This window comes from Lepisma saccharinum, chromosome 21, assembly GCF_977018435.1.
Source record: "Lepisma saccharinum chromosome 21, izLepSacc3.1, whole genome shotgun sequence".
NCBI classification, from domain to species: Eukaryota; Metazoa; Arthropoda; class Insecta; order Zygentoma; family Lepismatidae; genus Lepisma; species Lepisma saccharinum.
Window position 1 is genome coordinate 38,361,290 of NC_139249.1, and position 17,096 is coordinate 38,378,385.

The 17,096-nt window shown below is 36.5% G+C and overlaps 1 protein-coding gene across 2 annotated transcripts in view; it reads left to right on the forward strand.

The window, feature by feature from the left end:
- Window positions 1–1,899: 1,899 nt before the first annotated feature.
- LOC146004097 (uncharacterized) overlaps window positions 1,900–17,096 on the forward strand; it is a 45,049-nt gene continuing 29,852 nt past the window's right edge. Inside the window, exons 1-2 of one of the 2 annotated variants that reach the window (XM_083142739.1) lie at window positions 1,900–1,988; window positions 2,896–2,950. In XM_083142739.1, coding sequence (XP_082998865.1) covers window positions 2,935–2,950 — 16 coding nt within the window. In that variant the 5' untranslated portion in view covers window positions 1,900–1,988; window positions 2,896–2,934. The remainder of the gene's footprint in view (window positions 1,989–2,895; window positions 2,951–17,096) is intronic. The other variant, XM_083142740.1, reaches the window with a different exon arrangement.

Below are 17,096 nucleotides of genomic sequence, written 5' to 3' on the forward strand. Positions count from 1 at the left end.
TAGGCGTTTGTTCGTTCCTTTTGACAAGGATTAACATCCGCTTATTTCATCCCCAATGAATCGACATAATTACCTCTCGCAGCCTTTCCTTATTTCTAGGAAGGCTACGATATTTGTACAGACATACAGTAACATATGTGTAAAATATTTACAAACATACCCTAAAACTACATGAATTTATAAAATATAATTAAAATAAACTTTGATACATTTCGAACTAGATATGGAAGAGTTTTTGTTTGATTACCTTTTATGTGAAGTTAAAAATTTTATTAAAACAATTATTGAAAATTTAACTCTCTCTATTTGAATTAATTTTTTTTTTAAGAAAATGATGATACTTGTTTTTATGTTTCTTATCCAGTAATAATAATCCGCATTAGAAAAACTAACATGTAATGCCTGTGATAAAGAGATATATGATAAACTGTGTAAGTTCCCCCCCCACCGTAAAGATGAAGAAAGGAACTGACACCAGGAAAGAAGCAGTCTGCGATTGTGGGGGAGTTCAGTTGTGGCACGTTTTATCGTTTTAAATATACGCAATTGAACCAACAATTCATTTCTAATACATTTTAATATTATTATAAGCATTTGTCATATTGCATATAACGCATTAGAAGGTAAATGCAGGCGTATAATGCTTTTATGCTCAAACACTTTGATGAAATTCATACAAATAGGAGCTGCAGGTTCGCTTCGAAATTACCAAGTAAGACACTTATAATTATTTGTCACATAGTATAATACACTTATTTGAGTAACACTTGTTGTGACAAAATATTCACAACTTAAACTAAAGTGTGCAATTTTCTCAAGTATCTTATAATATCTTATAATTTGCATATTTTTCACGCAAAATGAGAATTTTTCTAACAAGGTCAAATTGTCCATCATTCAATCATTCTATTTTCCGGAAGGTGAGGTTCAAGAATTGAAACAGAAAGCACGAATATGCACAGGACAACCTCTGCTCCAGCACACGTACGATGGGATGGGATGCATAAGTATTACCAAGTAAATTTTCCATCACCATGTTCATGCACTTTGTGTCTCGTAAACGCATGCGGTGCATGCTGCGCATGCGTTAATTGTGGGGAAAAGGACAGCTTGTTCTGCGACGACATTCATGAGCATTTCTATATTCTAATTTCTTCATATATGAGAAGTATTTATTTTACACGAGAGCGCTGAACTAAGCTTATATTACATTTCTTGGATCTGAAGTGACGCATGCATCAATTGTGGGAAAATAATTATTACTTTCTTTCACTTCAGATCCAAGAAATGTAATATAAGCTTAGTTGAGCGCTCTCGTGTAAAATAAATACTTCTCCTATATGAAGAAATTAGAATGTAGAAATGCTCATTAATGACGTCGCAGAGCAAGCTGTCCTTTTTCCCACAATTGACGCATGCGCAGCATGCACCGCATGTGTTCACGAGACGCCTCCCGGTGACAACCTCTGCACCAGCATATGTAAAAATTCATTTCTTAAAACAGGCATGGACAATTTGCCAAGCAATACTTGTGAATCTCACTGCACAAGTCCATTCCCTAAAAGTACATAGAATGAAGAAGAAAAATGAACGAAAAACGTGATGGACAATTTGCCTACTGCGTTCTTTGCTTGATTGCACAGGTAGAATGTAGAATATGCCACCAGGTGGTAACTTTCCAGTAATATCGTTTTCTTGACGTTTGGTCGCGTTTGGATATTTACTTGAGTGGTGTAACATGGCACACAGCTATTTGCAAAGAAGAAATTTGTACATAGAAACTAAAACATAATATGTAACAATAAAATATCGGCGAGTTACTTAATGAATGTGTAAGGGAAATCTCTATCATCAGCAGTGAAATTTAGGGAAATGTTCTGGCTACTCTGCTTTTATGTAGGAGAATTGGATGTTGTTCAAGTTCTAATAATCTTGAACTAATCTAATGCTAAACTTTCTCCGTCCATAATCTATTACTTACAAACAAGGTATTGATTGCATAGGTTCTTTTAAAAATGTTTTGGCTTTGGGACATTTCAGAACAAAACGTTAAATTTTTGTGCAGCAATTAGAATACCCGTATGAAACTCGTTATTGTCTTTCTTTAAGTAGTGTTTGTTTGCCGTTATTCGTTGTTTCTTGTTAATACCAAACTAAGTTACAATCAATATCCATTTTTACGAAAAGATAGTACAGTTATTTGACGAAATTGGCTCACTAAATGGTTGGTTTACTTTCATTTTACTTTTATTGATCACATAGTTAATGAACGGTTTATACTGTACAATCAAGATGTTACCATTTGATATATGTTTGCACAATGAATCACATTAATAAGAACAAACGTCGGATTTCAAATACCAACATATTACAAAAGTAGTGCAAGGATGAACCGCACGCAAACGTTGTATCTCCCATATTCTGGCAAGTAGCTACTCTACAGATGCTGTGTTTGCTATTTTGTACCGAGGAAAGAAGAGATCAAACCTTTATTAAATTTAAGTGCGTATTTCACATAATCTAGTCCAATACAACGTAAACCAAGGTAATAGTGTAACTAGTTTCAAAATATATTTCAAAAGAAGAGTGCACGTATTTGCCCTTGCACATTTTACATGAAGTTGCAGTCTCGCATTGCCATGTTTTGTTAGATATGTCTATATTTATGCTCGCAAGAACAGTAATGTTAGAGTTTGAGTTTGAGATTTTGTTTTAAGTCCACTTTATGCAGAGTTGGGCTAATTGGGACGGAACCTACAGCTTAAAATGGGATCCGAACCACTATGTGCCTCCACCGGGCATTGAACCAATAATGTTAGACTATAGTAATATATAATATACGTTTTTATTTTATATTCTCAAACAAATCTTAAGACTCTTTTAAAATTGTTTCAGAAGGAATCTCGATAATTGATTTTTCGCCGAAAGGATAGGATGAAGAACAGAAAGCGTAAGTATAAAATGTCAAACATATACAGTAGTACACACATTAAAGAAGTAGGCATATAATTTACATACACACACAAACTCTCACACACATATAATTATATAATAGAGTGCGACTCTTGTCACTAGGTGGTGAGACTAGCAGATTGATCTATTTTCACAAGCATTTTCTATATGTAGTAAAGTACTGTTAAGTGCTGTATCAGGATAACTGGAAATCAATTAACTATGATATCAACAAGCTCTTTTACATAATTCATGACCTTTATCTTGTGTTTGAAACATCTTCTAACTGATAAGTTTTTGGTTTCAAGTAAACTTTATGCACAGTAAGGCTAATCGGGACTAGACCTACAGTTTAAAGATAACATTTATAAAGGTTTGGAAATGTTTTTGCAATATATTTTAGTTCGTTGCCACGCTCAGTGGCTATAGAACATTACAAAGAGAAAGTTATATCATTTTCTGTGTGTCTACAAGTGTTTTCATGATACTAAAACGATTGTCTAGAGCAAATTGTGTTTACCATTGGGTAAAATATGAATAATTTGAACCATCTCCCTCGGTTGGTGAGTCTTTGGTCCTGACAGAGTTCGTTAAATTGATTCATAATTTTTTTGATTATTTTGTCAGAGAATCCACTTGAAATATCCCATTTCACAAATATTTTCATCACTTCAAAAAGTAATTCAAATGATCCCCAAAGCTCAGTTATTTCTAAGAGCGTTCCCTAAAAATTCACGTGCACCCGTAATATCAAGAGATTCTGCTTGTAATGACTTAGAAGTTATATTTATCTGCCCCCAGGACTATACAATGAACAATCAATAATAAAATGAAACTGAAAGATTCAATCTTCCCATTAAGGCCAATAGCCTCAATTCTTTCATTTGGCTTCCTGCTTTTTTAAGAAAAACTCTTTAAGAGCATACACAGCTTCTTATCTTCCTGCCCATTAATAGGATCGAGCGTTTTGAAAGTTGTTTTCTATATATTTCTTATTTAAGATTTTTGACTTTTGCCATCGCAGAATACTCTTACCAAAAAATTATGCACATTCTGAACTTTTTTCTAACAGGGCTATTTTCCGCTTGGCGCTTACCTTCTACAGCATCTTTAAGAACCAAATTTAAATTTTAAATAGCCCAATGTACGTAATAAGCTGGAGACACTGGCGTAGGCAGAGGAGGCTGATGGCCTTCAATCCCTCCAGAAACTTTAAGAGCATCAACATTTTCAAAAGAATGCAGTAAAGATGTTGGAAAAGAACCGAATCACTATATGCCAGCCGATTACCATTTTTATCTTTGAGCAACTTTCACAACGAAGGGTAAAAAGTACTGGGTGTTCCGCTTACAAGTATAATAAAAGAAAATACATATTTTCTTTAATTATTATTATTTACGCCCAAAACTTTTTACATACATACAGTGAGTGTAAAAAAGTGTTTGGACACTGCAGTAGTTACGTTAATAATGAATTCTCTTGGCGTTCTGGATGATGGTAGGTGAGCGGGATAAAAGTGTTAATTGTTCTACCTCAAATTCTTTCTTTATTGGCACAACAACGAAATAAAAATATCAAAACATAAACAATCCATGAACAATTATAACAAAAATGCCACAAATTATGGGCACATTAAGTATTTGGACACTTAGTAAATAACATTAAAAAGGACCTCTGTGAAACACGATCAATAAACCTGGACTGCCATGCACGTACTACTGACCCCTTCAACCTCTGGGCTCACAGCTGTCAGTTCGCAAGTCTCAGTACCGGCAGTAGCTCTGCTTCATTGAACACGATAGTGCAACATGGGTCCCGGAAGGAGAGAGTTCACCGTTTCTGAACGTCGGCAAGTTATCCTGCTTCACAATCAGTGCCAATCATTAAGGGAAATATCACGTTTGTCCGGCATTCCTAAATCAACAGTGCACGTGATCATAGATCGCTTTGGCGAAAGAAAAACAGTAGAAAATAAGCCGAGGAGTGGACGACCAAGAGTGCTTTCTGAGCAAGACGAACGGTTTATTTTTGCAAACTATCAAAAAAAGACCCCAAAACTAGTGCTCCGACGTTGGCAGCAAGCCTTCAAGACCGAGGTAAGCAAGTTTCCTCCAGTAAAGTTCGTAATGTATGCCGACGAAATGCCTACCATGGACGCTTGACAAGGAAGACAGTTTGGGTTAGTGCAATAAACAGAAAGAAGCGCATCGAATTTGCCCTATATCACCGCAATTACGATGCAGACTTCTGGAACAAGGTCATTTTTTCGGACGAAAGCAAATTCAATTTATTTGGGTCGGATGGTAGGCATATGGTATGGCGGCAAAGAAATACAGAGTTGAAGCCGCGAAACTTAATCCCAACTGTCAAACACGGTGGCGGTTCACTCTTAGTATGGGGTTGTATGAGTGCTGCTGGGGTCGGCAAGTTGTATTTCATAGAGGGAACAATGGATCAGTACATGTACATTGATATATTGAAGAATAATGTGAGCACTAGTGCGGCTCAAATGAACTTGGGTAATGATTACTTGTTTCAACAGGACAACGATCCTAAGCATACGGCCCTTAATTCAAAATTGTGATTGTTATAAAACACCCCAAAACAACTTCACCCCCCCCCCTCAATCCCCAGATCTGAACCCCATAGAAAATTTATGGAGTGTATTAGAGAAATAGATAAGAAAAAGAAACATATCCAGCAAATCCGACCTAAAATTAGTATTGCAGGAAGAATGGAACGCCATTTCACCTCAGATTACTGCAGATCTGGTTAAATCTGTACCAGACAGGCTCCGGGCAGTGATTCGTGCCAAAGGAAATCCAACAAAATATTAAATGCTTTTGTTTTTGCAGAAAATATGGACAAGAATGGCAAGTGTCCAAAGACTTTTTGTGTTCAAAATATGTGATATTTTCGTTATTATTGTTTATAGATGGTTTATTTTTTATATTTTGTATTTTCCTGTTGTGTCAGATAAACAAGTATATGAGGTAGAATAATGTGGTTTTCATTCCACTCGTCTACCTGCACCCACAACAGTAGTGGGGTTTGTACTACAACCAGCACGAGAAAGGAAGAGCACTCCTCCAGCAGCTTTGCTATACTTAAAAACTTGCTCAACATGAACATATGAGTATTTTGCTCTAGTGTAAGTGCTCTTCCTAATCCAAGATTTTTGTAAAAATGCCCTCGGGACTTTTTCAGAAAGGAAGAGCTTTTTTCCATGCAGATTTGTTATACTTACAACTATGACAAGTTCTCTTGTCATCTTATTGTTTATAGTGTGTTTTTCTGTCAAAATCTTGAATTGATATCTACTGGGTTCTGAGACCTAATAGAGTGTGGTGTATTGCCTTGTAATCAGGAGGGTTTTGGGTTTGAGTCCTCATAAAATGTGAAGCCTCCCCTGATGGCAAAATGTTAATGTGAACAAGGGGCTCCGGGTTCGAGTTCTGATAGATTGAAATATGTGTGGCATTCCATACATGAGATTTTGAGAATAATTATTGCTAGTTGACATACAACTCCCAGATCTGAAAACCTGGTAAAAGTGTTATACAATAGAGCCTAGTTAATAGTTGTTGTCTGGGTATAAAATCACATTAACTGCTGTTATATTTCTATGAGGCAAAACTTCTTGATCAATACAATAGAATGGAGGTCATGGAAACATAAATAATTGTTTTCATGTTCTTTCCAATCTTTTGATCAGTCCCATGTTTCAGCCAGTAATATATTATTGCTTGTCCGGGAAAATTATATTTCTTTTACGCCAACAGATATAATCTACACTGCGTCTTTTTCAGAGAGTTATTCATCATCAAAGAGTAATTGCCTTCTTTCTGTATGCCAGTAGATATAATCTATACTGCGTCTTTTTCAGAGAGTTATTTATCATCAAAGAGTAATTGCCTTCTTTCCGTATGCCTGAGTGATTATATCTGCTGCACTATGCTTTTTCAAAGGGAAATGACATGTAATTTATCATGGGACTCAAAGGGAAATTACATGTCATTTATCTACACTCTATCTTTTTCAGGGAATATTACTTACCGTCCATTATATTGAGGAAATTGGCTTCATAGATATTTGTCGTACAAACTGAATTGTAGGTTTGGTCTTGTTGCACACAAGTCTTTAATTTACAGAATAATTTTTGCAATATTTCTGTATTTCAGCTTTTGCCAGATGTGTTGTGTTTAGGGTAGGTATAAAAGCTTTTCTGCCACGAGCAGAGGTGTTATGGTAGGTAACTGACGGCAAAGTGTTGTTGTACAACAGGATAATATCTTCTAGAACTGCTCTGTGACCCTCTCATTTCTTACATCATAAACATATGATTTTTCACCTATGAGAATAACAGTACAAATGGTACCCTCAGGTAATGCCTCATGGAATTCACAGATAATTTTAATGTTTGTTCTATCATTTACCACAACTTGTTTTCTTTTTGAAGTGTTAATTACAAACATGGGTCTCTGTGCTTTGAACTCATCTGGTGTGTAATACATGTCAGTATTGCCAGTAGTGACGCGTTTGAAAGCTGAAAAAGCTTCATATAATTTGAGAAAATCATCCTTGGACATGTCTAAATTGTAATTTTCTCTAGGAAAGACCTCATTTCTGCCATTTTTAAGATATATGTTCTTGATGTTGCAGTTATCAAATTTACTTGAATTTTTTTCCTGATTGTTGTGTCTTCCAGTCTGAAACAGTACCACCACAAAATCAGGCATGTCGTACTGAATACTGGAGAATGAATTTGTAGCATCAAATTCATAATAGGTACCAGAGGCAGGCTTCTGTACAGATTGATATGTGTAAAATTGCAGAGGAACCTGTGGATTTTTTAGGATATCAGCTTTGTATTTAAGAGCATAACTGGCTTCATATTCAACAACAGGGATTCTTAACTCCATAGTCTGAATAATGCATTTGCCTGCATCAGGTAGGGTATTAGGCAGAGCTTCTCCTGTAGAGTTTAATGTGCTGTACCTCATCAAAGCATTATTATCATTTGCAGCTCTTCTAAATGTAATTCTTAACCCACCCTTCCACATAATATCTTTGTAATCTGAGAAGAATCCTGGCAACAGGCGCATAGGGAATAACACAGTGTGACTCTTGGATAATATCTTCTCACCAGCTTCAAATCCACCGATTCTGTAGTATGAAGCCTCGGTTTTGGATAATTTTAGTGTGGCCAAAGCCGTGGAGGTAATGCCGGGATAATCTATTCTGTTTATAACAACGCCATGCTTTCTGATCTCAATTTCAGAGAACAGATGCGGCACAAAATTGTCTACCAATCTTATATTTGAATTTGCCGGATAATCTGTACCATCGAGCTTTACGACATCAAATTTGATGTATAGATCTGCTCTGTGGGGGTGTATAAAGCCATCCCCTACATCAAGATCCACCTCTATTTCTGTGTTGGGTTGATTTAAATTTGCAAATGTCCTCCTGTTTGGAGGGAATGATTGTAGCTCATAACTCTCAATATTTTCCATTGTATGTATTTTTATTTAAATGTTAATCTCTATGATAGCAGTTGTTGTGGCTCCAGCAAAATCAACTAATTCTTCTTTTTCATTAGTGACCATCAATTCAATATTATCTATTCTGTTATGGCACACAGGAAAATATAATGTTGGGGATGGATTGTAGATGATGGGCTCCATGAATTCAGAATTAGGTTTGAATGTTGCAATGATGCCAGTTTGTTTGTGAGAGCCTATGCCATTTGATTTGGTGATCATACCCTCGGCCACATTACAGTGAATATTCAGAGTCTCTATGGCTAAGAATTTAGGTATATTAATAGCAGTGTGTTTGATGGCTGGTTCAAGTTTTGTGTTGTTCTCAAAGCCTAACAGCTCTCCTATAGTACCCAGATCCACTGTTTCTGTAGCAGATACAATCTCTACTCTGTGAGTGACAGAATTTTGAGTTAATACTATACCTCTGGGTAATTGAGCATTTAGAGTGGACAGATTATATTGCCCTGGAGTGATGACAATTTTTTCATTACCAACTGCAATTGTGTTGTTGTGGTGTGTAATATTAGGGATCAAGTACATGCCGTAAAATGCTCTGAGAGCTATTGTTTTGGGATACACTATGTCATCATGCAATTTGAGTTTCAATATTGAATTTTGGCTGGTGAGATGGAATACCCCCATGATGTTTTAAATACCACAAGGCTTTTTGAAAATCTTCAATTGATGGTTTATTTATTTGAGACATATATCTAAGAACAGATAAACACAAATGTCCGCAATTAACATCTTTGAAGTTTTGAATACGGGCATTATTGTAATAAAGATTAGCTGATTTTAAATATTTTATTAAATTTTCAGGAGGAACACCTCCAAATGAATCAAACACAAATGCCTCATCTTTTAAATATTTAAGATAACAGATCCAGTGAGTGCCCTGATTTTTGTACTTATCCAAATTAACTATGCCACACTCTTTGTTGAGTGGTTGTTCCGGTAAAGAATCAGACATGTACACACCTCTAAAATTTTTGATGCCCAGTGGCTTGATTAAAGCTTCAATATCTTGGTTTGTAAGCGGCTCTTGTTTTTTTTAAACTTATTCTTAACACCTTTGCCTTTTTTCTCCATGGCCAGGTTATGGCGCCTCTGCTCATCTAATTCTGCCCTATTTTTCTTGGCATCTATTACTGTTTTTGCTATGGCGGCTGATCCCCCGGCCAAGCTCCCAACTGCCCCGAGAGCAGCTAAGATGGCAGGGATGGTAAATATGAAACCCCCCACATGTGATTTTTTTCTTGATTGCTGTAATTTTTTTAATTGGGGGGTACTAAGTAATAATTTCATACCATGGCCCTTGGCAATACAAGAGCTTTTTTTCTTGCGCTGCTTTTTGGTCAAAAGACTGTCAATAGTTTTAAGAGATTTGAGACCTGCATAAGGTATTTGATACATAACACCCTTGGCCTTCATTGTAGGTTTATTATATACATATTCACAGCCCCCACCCCAATTTTTGTTTGGTGCTCATAGCTATGGTGGTTCCCAATGCTGCTATTTTTTCACTCAAAGAAGCATCTTTGCTTACAAATCTGCCAAATGCAGCCTCTTCTAATTTCTTGTCTGCAACATGTCTCTTGTCAAGATCAGAATGTGTGTTGTATGCTATGTCATGGTCTCTACAAGCAGCATCTAGGGGATTAACACCAGGATCACCTCTGTTTAATCTATCGTCCAATTTTGTGCCGGGACCACAATACTGATAGCCTGGAATGTGTAGTTCAAATGGCAGCTTGTTTATAATGTCATTAACCAACCCCCGACCCTCAGAAATATTCCAAAATTTAGGTGGTAGAGTATTAATAATTTTTATGAGATATCCAATCCCCTTAGGGTCATTCACTATAAAATTAGACAATTTGGTGCTTATCATGTCCATAATTCCAACCTTTTCATTGTAAAAATTGTGGTTCCCAGCATTTTCCTCCCCAGCTATCACCAGCAACCTATCTACAAGTTTCCTGACATCATCAACCCACACAAATTCTTTAGGCAGGGTGTTGTATTGTTTGATTCCACTACCTGTCTTGATCTGTGACCATATGGGCTTGATTAAATTATTGTATTTTGCCCCACTGCTCGACTTGACTCTTTTTTGTGTGGGATCATTGTTCTGGTATAGAGCATCTGATTTTATTAATATTTCTTTGTAATCCTCATAATCCTGATCTGTGTAGCTGCCAGGCCTTTTCCTAGTCATCAGTTCCCACAATCCAGGTGTGCCGGTGTACTTAACAAAAGCACCTTTTTCTCCGAGACGAGATTCTGAATATACAATTATATCATCTCCCATAAATGTTACTCTGAAATTGCCAATTCTATGTATGATGCTGCCATCAAGCTCTGTGTCAGCATATAAGCCAAACACCTCATCTTTGTTGTCTTTAGGTGTGGTTAAATATTTTTGAGCAAGAAGACCCAATTCAATAGGATCCTGACTAGCCTCAATTCTTCTAGGAGCAACAGGACTAGGTGTATGAATACTGGAAAGTGGGGTGAATGGGTAATCTAATATGTTCCTTGCAGCTACAGGTACAAGCTCTGTGATCAAATCTTGATTTTGCTCTGTAACGGTTTTGATATTCTTACCTAAATTATTAATAGCATCAATTACAGGCTGTTCTGTTTGTTTGTGTTTTTCATAAATTCCCCGGTTCTCTGATTTCCATCCCTTAAATCTTTTTACAAGATAATCTCTTAATTTAAGATCATCAATGATTGGCCTTTTCATGGTTATTTATTTATGTTTCAATGTCTAGAAAATTGTTGATTTTATTTCTGTATTTTCCAGTATTAGGTGTTCTTGTCATATCAATTGTGACAAACCCATAACTGTCCTGGTTCCAGCACTTGCTGCAAAACTTGGAAAAATCATTGTAGCTCAAGTCCCCACCTACATATTCATCATGTATGTGTTTGAGGTTGGTATGGTCTTGATGAAACACGCATATAAAATTGCTGTTGTCTCGGATCAGTTGCTTCGGTATTTTAGAAAAAGTCTGTGCCAGGTAGAAGCAATCAATGTTTTTGCGTCGCCCCTGTGTAAAGAAATTTCTAACCTTGTTTTGATTATCCAGTATAATGTCATCAAACACAACAACAGAATTATCGAGACATTCATGGAGTGGCTTAACATCTGATTCAAAAGTGGCAATATCCAATCCATCATATAGCTTCATCAGCTGCTGATATTTTAATTGTTCCAAGCTCTTAGAGAAGACATACAAGTGCCTGTTTTTCCAGTCTAACCAGTTGGGTGCCAATAAAAAATTATCAACCATTAGTGTAGTTTTACCACAAGCAGATGGCCCAACAATAAGACACCTAATATTTTCAGGCAGCAACTTGCCATTTCTCTTAATCTGCTGTTCAGGTTCTGGCAGCCTTTTTATAACATCCCAGGTGCTCATATTATCACTTTGTCTGCATCGATCCAGCTGTTTTCCGGATGACCTAGCCATTTGACAAATAACTTGTTGCCTTTTCTGCGGATGATTTTTTCTATGAGATAAGTATCAGGCTGTTCAGTTTTGCTGAGCTCTTGTTCATAGAACCTGCCTTTGAGAATTTCTCCTCGGTGATCCTTTATTATATATGTGTTAAGGGTCCCAGGTTTAACTTGAACTACCGTAAATAATTCTGTACTCCAGTTTCTTGTAAAGCCTCTCTTGAATAAGTGCTTATATTTGCTGATTCTTACTTGATCCCCCACCCTGTATTTGGCCCTTCTTGTTGTTGTCTGGTATCTAGGATAATAAACAGTCCTGATCAATTTTTGCTCATCAGATGGAGTTACTTCAGAGGGTTTCATGTTGATTGTGGAATGGACCGAGTTGTTATATTTATGTAGAAGTTCTGGGAGAATATTAATCCATTTATAATTACCTTGGAGGGTAAATTGTTTATACATAAGATTTTTTAAGGTTCTGTTGAATCTCTCTATAATTGAGGCTTTGAGGTCACTGTAACTCGAGTAATGTTTTATTGCCTGGCTTTTAATAAATTGTTGAAACACTGAATTATAAAATTCTTTGCCATTATCTGTTTGCAAATAGCGCGGTGATCTTCCACTCTGATTGATGATTGTCCTGAAGGCTTCTGTAACACATTTTCCAGTCTTGGATTTGAGTGGCACAGCCCAGGCAAATTTTGAATTACAGTGAGTAGATACTTGTAGCCCTTGTTGATTTTGTCTAAGTTTTTCAACTGCCCACTTGACAACTCAATCAAGTCGCTTTGCCATAAATCATCTATGCCCTTTGTGACTACTGGGAGTCTCTTAAAATTATGTCGGGCTTGTCTGTGTAATTCATCAACAATAATTTGTCTAGACATAATATGTAAACAAGAATATTGCAACTATAGGGTGTTCAGCAGCTGAGACTGCAGGATTTTCTAAATATAATTTGTCCCCTATTTGTATTTTAAATTCCAAAGTGCCATCATCTTCAGTATAGGCTGTTTCTAATGTATTGGGATCTGTAAAATCCTCTAACTCTACACTGGTGATTTTCACTTTGTTATCAGCATTTGTTATTGATAAGGTAGGGTAGTGGTGTGCCTGTGGTTGATGCCAATATTTGATCTTGATTGGTCTCAATGTGCCCCCAACAAAAAACTGGTAATAAAACTGTGCAGGGGACAGCATATATATTTTGCCACCTGGTGTAAATGGAGAATCATATTCTTTGTTGGGGATGCTGTACAATTCAAGAATTACTGAATGTTTTGGATTCTCGATTATGCCTGTTATTTCCTTTTCTGCTGTGAGCAATCTGCTTGTTACAGATTCAAGGTGCTCATTGATGGTCCTAACAACATCATCATGGCCTGGCTTGATTTTTATGTCCACAATAAGTTTCTTGTATTGTTGCACAATTTCTTGAAGCTGGGTGGCAAAAACAGACAGAGCATTTGCTTGATTGGATTCCATGGTCCCTAGCTGTTGCTTGATATTAGCTACAATTTGTTGCAAATTTTCAACAACTGCCAATTTTGAATTTTGAGCAGTAAGATCATGGATTTGCCTTCTGATATCCTCAAACAGGGCATGCAGTTCATTAATATGTTGATTGGTTGGTAGAGTGGCTACTGTCTGTGTGAGTTGTTTGATCTCTGTCTGGATATTCTTGATATCTTCTGATTTCAATATGCGATTCACTGCCCTCTTTATATTTTTAAGTTCCTGTGATGTAGGGAGATTTGATACTGTATTTTGCAAAAATTCAAGTGCCAATTTCACATTGTTTAATTCAGAAGCATCAGCCACATTTTGCATAGCATTTTGGAGCAGGGCTATATCTGCCTGAGAGGGTGTGGATTGCTGTAAAATTTCAAGTTTTGTTTGGATATCATCTATCAAGTGATGAAAATGAGATAGTTCAGATTCAGTGTTGAGGTTTTCAAGCTTTGTGATTTGTTGCTGGACACTAACAAGGGTATCTACAATCCCAGGCAATCGGGATTCTAGTACATTTGCCAAATCATTTTGCACTGCTGCTATTGTACCTTCAAGATAGGTTATGGAACTTTGAATTTTTCCAAAATCTTCGTATGTTTCAAGTTGCAGCTTAATATTTGCAACACTCCGAGTTATTGCATTCAAAGCATCAGAAGATGGCAAGTTGTTCATAAAATTTTCAAGTGTCTCAATTTTTTCTTTAACCTCGGCTATGGCATTGTTCAGAGGGTCCAGATTAGGTATCTCCAGTGATTGAATCTGTTCCTTTAAAGTGGAAATCACTAGATCAAAATCTTCTTGTGACTTTATGCTTTTGACAATTGTTTGGAGCTGTGCCTGGACATTATTTATCTGCTCTTCCAATTGCTGTTTCAATTGCTCAGAATTGGTGGCCTGGGTCTTAAATTTGGCTTGAAGAGCTGCTACAGCTTCTTCTAAACTTTGAAAATTATCCAATGTTGCCAGATCAGTATATTTCTGAAGCAGTATTTTCAGTTCTGAATCAATTTTAAGAAGAGGGTCCATGCATTGTGATTGCAAATTTGTAATTTCTACTTGAAGACTGGCATTGAGTGTGGTTTGTAAAGCTTGTAAATCACTTCTTAATTTCTTGACTCTGACATCAAGCATCAGAATCTCATCACTGTGATCTTCATGTCTTGTATGGCCAAATATATCATTAGGCATTTTCTTTTAGTGGTTATTTATTATTGAATATCTGATTCTTAATTCTATAAAAAAGGGTATAAGCTTGTCATATGATCCCGGGACCTCAATATATAAGCAGTCACCAGCAGAAACAGTATAAACAGTGCCAGAAATCATGTTTGAGTGCTTAATTCTGTAAATATTTCTCCCTACTGAAATCTTGACATCACCCTCAGGAGTTGTAATAAATTGCAATTGACCACCTACAGGTAATTGGTAATGATTTAAATTATTGTTAAATATGTACAATATTTTGCCCGTTTCATCATCAACTTCTGTAAGTATGCTGTTCAGATGAATAATTAACAAGCCACTCAGTTTAGACAGCATATCAGGAGAGGGTTGTGGTGTTGGCAGGTCCATAATAGCCTGTTTTTTGAACCCAAATAAGTTCATGGGCATGTTTATTTATTTCAAATCATGCTCTGTAATTGGGCACTGATTACCATTTTTCAAATCACAATGACCCCATGGTAAAGTATGTATGCCACATGACAAAATGCATCTCTTGTCATCATGTGGGTCCAGAGCCACTTTTCTTACAGTATTGCTAGTCAATAAGTGATCTTCACTCTGAATTCTATTTTCTGATGTTCTGATTAAATTCCGGGATTTGATGCAATTTTTATAATCTTCAAATTGGAGCTCTTTTTCCACAGCTACTTTGCCAATACCCTTGGCCTTTTTGACAACAGCACTACATGTTTTAAAACTGTACACCTTGGCTCTTAACCCAGCAAATGCCACAATAACATCACCAAGTGTCTCATCTTTTAACTTGCCAGGCACCCTTTTGTTGTGGGGTTGAATATTCAGATGGCCAGGCAATTCACTGGTATCAAAATATTCAAGCAATTCAGGCTGTGATATATCTTGATAAATATCTTCTGTTTGAATATCAAGAATAAAACTATCCGTATCCATGTACATCAGTTTTACACGATCACCATAAAAAGGTTTCAACACATCATAATACAATATTAACATATGTAATTTGGACAATTCCAATATCGCAGCCCCTACATAAATAGGTTTATCAAACTTAATCTTTGTTTTCTTCATGTTGAAAAGTGCCATGTGCTCATCATAAATTCTTCTGTAATTGAAATTAGGCTTTGCAACCAATTTTTTGCTCAGGCTGGGGTCAGTAATTATTTTAACATCGGTATGTTTTCTGACATTTTCAATTGTTTTGCCATATACAGAATTGACCAACAATTTAAACAAGCCCTTATCAAATTCGCTTTTTGCAGATGTTCGAAGCTCTGTGTTTGTATCAATGTATGGTTTCAACCATCTTGAGTGCCTGAACCTTAAGACTTTGCCAAGTTTGGTCACTTGGACACCATGTTTCATCAGGAACTGGAGGTTTTTGTAATATATGACATAACCCTGTTTCGGCTCCAGAGTCATCATGAGCTTCTTCTGTTTAGAGCCAGGTGAGCACTGAACCTCGGGAATTGGGGGCAGATCAGAAAATTTATTGTGCAAATCATCAGGAATTGTCAGATCAACCTCTAAGAAGAGGCCACAGTCACTGTCATCAAAGTCCTGAAGATCCTCAATATTGAAATCTTCAACCCATTCAAGCCCTGCATATGGCAGTTTTTGCATCATGGCATGACCATAGAGGTTGTTGGCATCTACATACAGTATATAATTTGATGGCCGTGCTGGATCATAATCAGGCAGCATAATATGCTTGTTATTTGCTCTGGCATATCTCTGGGAACATTGCACCATCCCTCCTCTTATACCTTTCTCCATAAACAGATACGTATCTTGATCGTGGATCAGATCCAATTGCATTTTAGTGTTCAAAAACGTTGCAGACCATGCTAGGCCCGGGGCACTGAAAAAATACACTGGGTCCAGTCTATAATTTTGCATGGAAAATTTTCTGAATGCTTGCAATATATCAGCTAAGAGGGTCCCATCAAGTTTCGAATATGCCTTGTGATAATCACCAAATATCTTGCATTTTAAATCGTTCCACACCAACTGGGCATGGTGATAATCTTCATCACTGATTCCAGATCCTCTGATTTTGCTGTAAAACTCTTCTTGCGGTGGCAAAGAACACTCATCAAATTTAGAAAAATCTGTGACATAGTCATATGGATACACACCCTTCCGCCTAATTAATTGCAGGTCCTGATTTGGAAACGAGGCACGTGTAATTTTTAAGTCATCATCAGGTAATTGACTGGCCAGTGTAGCCAGGCTAGCAGGTAAAAATCTGTGAGAATCAAGAAATCTTAATTGAATAGGAACACCATCAACTTTAATTATCTTGGTAATGGCAATATATTTTTCATCATTTTCAGCTAAAATATTTAAATTCTGCTTGTCAAACCCCTCGTACCTGATCAGATGATGAAAATCATAATTGGATGCTCCATGGCAAAATA